Source organism: Notolepis coatsorum, assembly GCF_963971535.1.
Source record: "Notolepis coatsorum genome assembly, chromosome: 3".
Lineage (NCBI taxonomy): Eukaryota > Metazoa > Chordata > Actinopteri > Aulopiformes > Paralepididae > Notolepis > Notolepis coatsorum.
This window is the reverse complement of record NC_140167.1, coordinates 43,790,136-43,795,101: the sequence shown is the minus strand read 5'-3', so window position 1 is coordinate 43,795,101 and position 4,966 is coordinate 43,790,136. Positions and strand designations below refer to the sequence as shown.

Genomic DNA, 4,966 nt, shown 5'->3' with positions numbered 1-4,966 from the left:
TGTATAGGTGTCACGTACAGCATTTGGCCGTGACATCTCGGGTTATATGAATGATTTAAACACTCAGGAGATTGGAAATTACTTTATTTTTGTCACCACAGTCCCCATCCTCGCTGGATGGCTGGGAGGACAGTGTCTCATTCCATGTCTCCCGAGCGTTTTAGATTTCCATTTATTTATTTAAGGAGGAAATAGAAGGAAATTTCAACGGGTCACTAATTTCATTTCAACGTGTACCAATGGCATTAGCCCTGAGCAGATATTTCAGAGGAACACAAAATCAATGTTGAGATTCTATTGGGAATAGCCCTGGAACCCATTAGTAACTTTGACCAATAGGTCAAGTAAAGTAATAGCTAGATAAATGTTTTATTGCAGATTCGCAAACCGACTTAATGGGATAGCTAGAACCATGTGTAGCCATGCATGGCAAATATTCATCATTAGACTCTATTGGTGTAATGAACACAAATCTCTTCCTGGCCAAGGCCCCTGGCTCCTTATATATGTGATCAGTCGCAAGGTGCGCTTCGACTAAACAAGTCTCACAGGAGACAAAGCACAACATCTACGCTTAACCCCCTGAGGAGCAGAGAGGATGTGAACCCTATAGGCCTACAGTAAAAAATAAAAAAAAGTATCGTATCAATGTAGTCTACGTCAGTTTTTCACAGATTATCTATGGTTTGTTCTAGTAATCATATTTCATGTGAGCTCATATAAAATATTGCTCAGATATGATTTAGTATTATCTTTCATTTGTTCCCCTGCACCACCCAGTGCTATATATCAGGCTACTAATGTTGCACTAGTTCTGCTAAGGATGACAACATGCTTATAAGCACACCAGCCAGAGCCATAACATCATCCAGCTCCCTTGATACACGATCAAGGAATTCCACTAATTATGTCAGCGAGTGTGAGGCAGACATCACTGGTTATTTACAATGCCAATATTATTCCACTGTACATTTTAACCACTTCCAATGGCATTTTTTCCTAATGATTTATTATTGTTCAAGCTAACTTTTTCTCCCTAGACTGAAATAACCCCCTCTGTATCTATCTTCTCACATTCACCATTGAAATTATTATGAGAGATTGCTGTACATTAAGCCAAAGCTTCAAATTGGGCTCTGGCCCAAGAAATAATGGAAACAAGTTAAAGATAATTTCTGAGTTCATATGGTGCTTGATTGGAAAAACTTGTTTTATCTCTAAGTGAATATATGTGACATCATGACATGTTCCCTGTCCTCTCTTCATACGGTCAAGCCATGCTGTTGTAGCCAGTGCTATTTCTTTTTGAAAGGAGGCCAGACAAGAGAGCTTACTGGACTGAAAGCTCACACACACACATCGAGTGGGCCGGCTCTTGTTTCCAGCTTGTCTCCAAGAGGCCACACAATCTCACCAATCACATCGCCCAGTGTGCGGGAGCGGGCAATTCAATTTCTTAAAGGCACAGTCTCCGTTCTAAAGGGAAATATTGTAAGGGGAGAGAAAAATAAGAAAAAACACAGGACATTTGCAAGTGATTTTAAACTGGAACACATTTCCACACTGCAATACAAGGTTTCCTTTTCTGTTTTTATTAAATGTGAATTCACATGTTAGTTTGAGAGCCCATCCATTTTCAGAGTATCAGCCTACATACAAAATAGGCATCATTCTGTCATCACATCCTTTTCAAACTCAAGAAATAACACATTTGTGTACATATATTCACAAACTTAAAGGACAGTTGATGGTGGTGGGTACTTATTTATTAAAAGATGAGTCAGAGAGATTCACACTTGGAATGTGAAGTAACTACTGCCCAGAACTTCCAAACAAACGTCTTGGCATATAATTAGGTCATATTCCAAACCTTGTATTCAAACAGACTTCATATGTAGGACCCACATAAAAAATAAACAATATCTGCTTTTTTTAAGTGCAAGAAATGAAAATACAGGTTTATTGTTAATGTTTTAAAAAAAGAAGGCAGTCTTCAGTTTTAAAATAAAAGTTTCATTTCATGAAACTGGACTGTGGAATGTTCTTTTTTGCTTGCTTAGACTTGACGCCAGACAACTTTCATCAGACTATTATTCCCTATTGCAGCACTTATTTCTATATGTTTAGGGTCAGAATATTATTTCCTTTTTTGGGGGGTGGGGGAGAGAGGGAGGGTCAGATTCAAACAGTTTGGTGACGAGATGTCAAATATCCAACATTGTGAGCTAAATAACATTCAAATTGGTATATTTGTTTTGCCTTTTTAAATCCATATTATGCATCACACCACGAGGCCATATTAAATTGTTAAATCAGTTCCAGCTGATGAGTTTATTTTTCTGCCTGGACAGGCTTCAGCATCATAACAGGTAATGATGTTGACAGTGCACACGTCTGTTCTTTCCATCACTTGCTACAAAACATGTCGATGGTCTGTATTTTAAGAGTATATATTGCACAAAAAATGAGAGGGGGGAGGGAGAAAACAGTATGTGCCATAAAAAATACCAAGATCCAGCTTCACACCTGCGATTGGGACCCATCCACATATCACGAGTATGATATACATAAACTCCTAACTTTACTATATTACAGTACATATACAATCTTGAAACTAGTTCCAGCTCTGAGGTATGTGTATCCCCCATGATGCCAATGTATCGTCTACAAATACTCAACAAATCTGCTCTACAACTGTACAAAACCTAGTTTAAAATCACAAGGCATTTTTGATGCAAGTTTTTAATTTAACTTAATCCTTAAAACCAGGACTCCCTTGCATGCTAAAACAAATGATAAAGGGACGAAGTGCCTGAACCTCACTGAAAAGCACAGTAAGAACATTCCCTTTTAACTGTACAAAAATATGCCTGAAAATATCTTACTTTTTCTTTTAAAAAGATGAGGTCTGTTATGTATCAAAATGTTTCCTCCACACCTGTATTCTGAAGAGGTTTAGGCTGCTTAAATTGTCAAACCAGGAGGTAAACGGAATTAGTTTAAAAAAAAAAGAACAAAAGAAAGAAGAAAATAAAACATTTGCGGCATTTAGAAATTACATAAACCGGTGTAAAGTAACATCCTGAACATTGTCAGTTCACAGATTTGCTTTGAGTCAGTCCACAGTCCGTTTTCAGCTCCCTGCAGTTTATAAGAGGATAAGATGCATAGAAGTTCACAGATTTTTTTCTCTTTGTGGTCCGTTTTAGCTGAACAGTAATTGCAGACCTACAGAAAAAAATCCATAAAACCCTGTCATGCTGCCAGAAAAACGTCTGCAGACTTCTTTTTTTTTTGCTACCAGCTTCATAAGCATCTCATTCCTCAAACCTCACCTCCTCCTCCCTGGGCCCTTACAAACCACAGAGGAGGCAGGGCTATAGGAACAACTTGAACAGGACATATAATTTAATCTCTCCCTTCTCTGTTATTACTAGAGGATCTTTTCAATTTTAATAAGTGAACACCAAGTCAGAAAAGTTCGCCTCCAACCAGTCCCCTGCTATCATTTCACTGAGCTCTGGTGTGCAATAGTCTGGGAATTCAAAGTGAGAGCCCAGACTGCCCTCGCTGAAAGAGTCCAAGTCCTTATCCACCAGAGAGAGGCAGAGGTTTCCTGAATTGGGGTTGCCCGGCTCTGAACCTTGAGCGTTGGGGGCGAAATTCAAACTAAAGTCAAAAAGCAAATCGTCCGCGTCCTCGCCGGAGCTGGAAGACGTGGACACGGACCTCGAAGATGCTGGTGAGACGGAAGCAGGGTACATTGTGCTCTGCTTGGTAATGTTTTTGAAATTGTAAAACAGTCTGCTGTTCGGCGCCGTTCGCACGTCTTCGTACATGCTGGTGCCCTCGGACTCGGCGCTGGAGGAGCTGAGGGTCGGGCTCGCCGGCACCTTGGCGACGTTGTAGAGCCGCGTGCGCTCCTCGTCCTCCCGCTTAACACGCGTCCTATATTCCTGCTCGTACTCGTCGTCGTCGTCGTCAGTGAGTTCACTTTTGACAGTCTTTGTAACTTTTAAGCTCGGAAAAACACAGTCCTCCCCGTAGCCGTGAGAATTAGACTTGGAGCCGCTCATCTTATTATTAGTCTTTATCTTGGAACATTTCTTGCTGGGTGTCTTTGCGATTTTGCCGCATTTCTCCGGAGACGGCGCCGCCGATTTCGAACCGTCGAGCTTTGGTTTCTTCTTGGGTCTGTACTTGTAGTCGGGATAGTCGGCCATGTGTTTGAGCCGCAGCCGCTCGGCTTCTCGAATGAACGGGATCTTCTCGCTGTCCTTCAGCATCTTCCACCGCTTGCCCAGCCGCTTGGAGATCTCCGCGTTGTGCATGTCGGGCGACTGCTCCATGATCTTTCTCCGCTCGATCTTGGACCAAACCATGAACGCGTTCATGGGTCTCTTGATGTGCCCGGTCGCCGTCTTGCACCAGTCCGGGTTGATCGGCACCGGGCTGCACGCCATGAACTCGCTGCTCTCCTCCGAGTCGGTAGCCTCCCTGGACATGCTCCCGTCCGTCTCGCTGTTGTTGTGCTCTGTGTGCTGCACCATGGTGACCGCGGTGTCTCGGGTCTCCTCACAGATGCACTGCGGTGCCGAGACGCTCAGCTCTGTGTCTGCTCACCGGTGTTGTGTCCCTGCACGGTCTCTCTGGTTGTGGGTCTCAAGCTCTGCGCTCTCTCCCAGAGTTACAAACTGCCTTCTTAACTACTTAGCGGCTTCTTCATGTTCGCTACGTCACCGAGAGTCGCCCAATCGCGTCCCTTCCACTCCGCCCAGCAGGCTCCATGCTCCAGTCTCCTTTAACCCTTTCCTCCGCCTCCTCCTCCTCCCCGGTGTTGGAGGTGGGATCTGAGCTCCACTGTCTGGAGCCACGCTGGGCGAGACAGGCACATTATTAAACACACAGTTAGCACCCTGAGCTCCGGAGAGAGGAACACTTTCAACACTACTACACCATTAGTGTT

General features: G+C 43.3%; 1 protein-coding gene across 1 annotated transcript; it reads right to left on the bottom strand.

Moving 5' to 3' along the window:
* Nucleotides 1-1,748: 1,748 nt before the first annotated feature.
* sox11a (SRY-box transcription factor 11a) lies at nt 1,749-4,662 on the bottom strand. The gene has a single exon (XM_084309889.1). The coding sequence runs from the start codon at nt 4,548-4,550 to the stop codon at nt 3,453-3,455; it is 1,098 nt and encodes a 365-aa protein (XP_084166015.1). The 5' UTR covers nt 4,551-4,662; the 3' UTR covers nt 1,749-3,452.
* Between the last annotated feature and the right edge of the window lie 304 nt (nt 4,663-4,966).

Excerpts from the sequence above, each read along its gene's own strand:
- sox11a (XM_084309889.1), bottom strand. The coding sequence starts at position 4,550 with ATGGTGCAGCACACAGAGCACAACAACAGCGAGACGGACGGGAGCATG.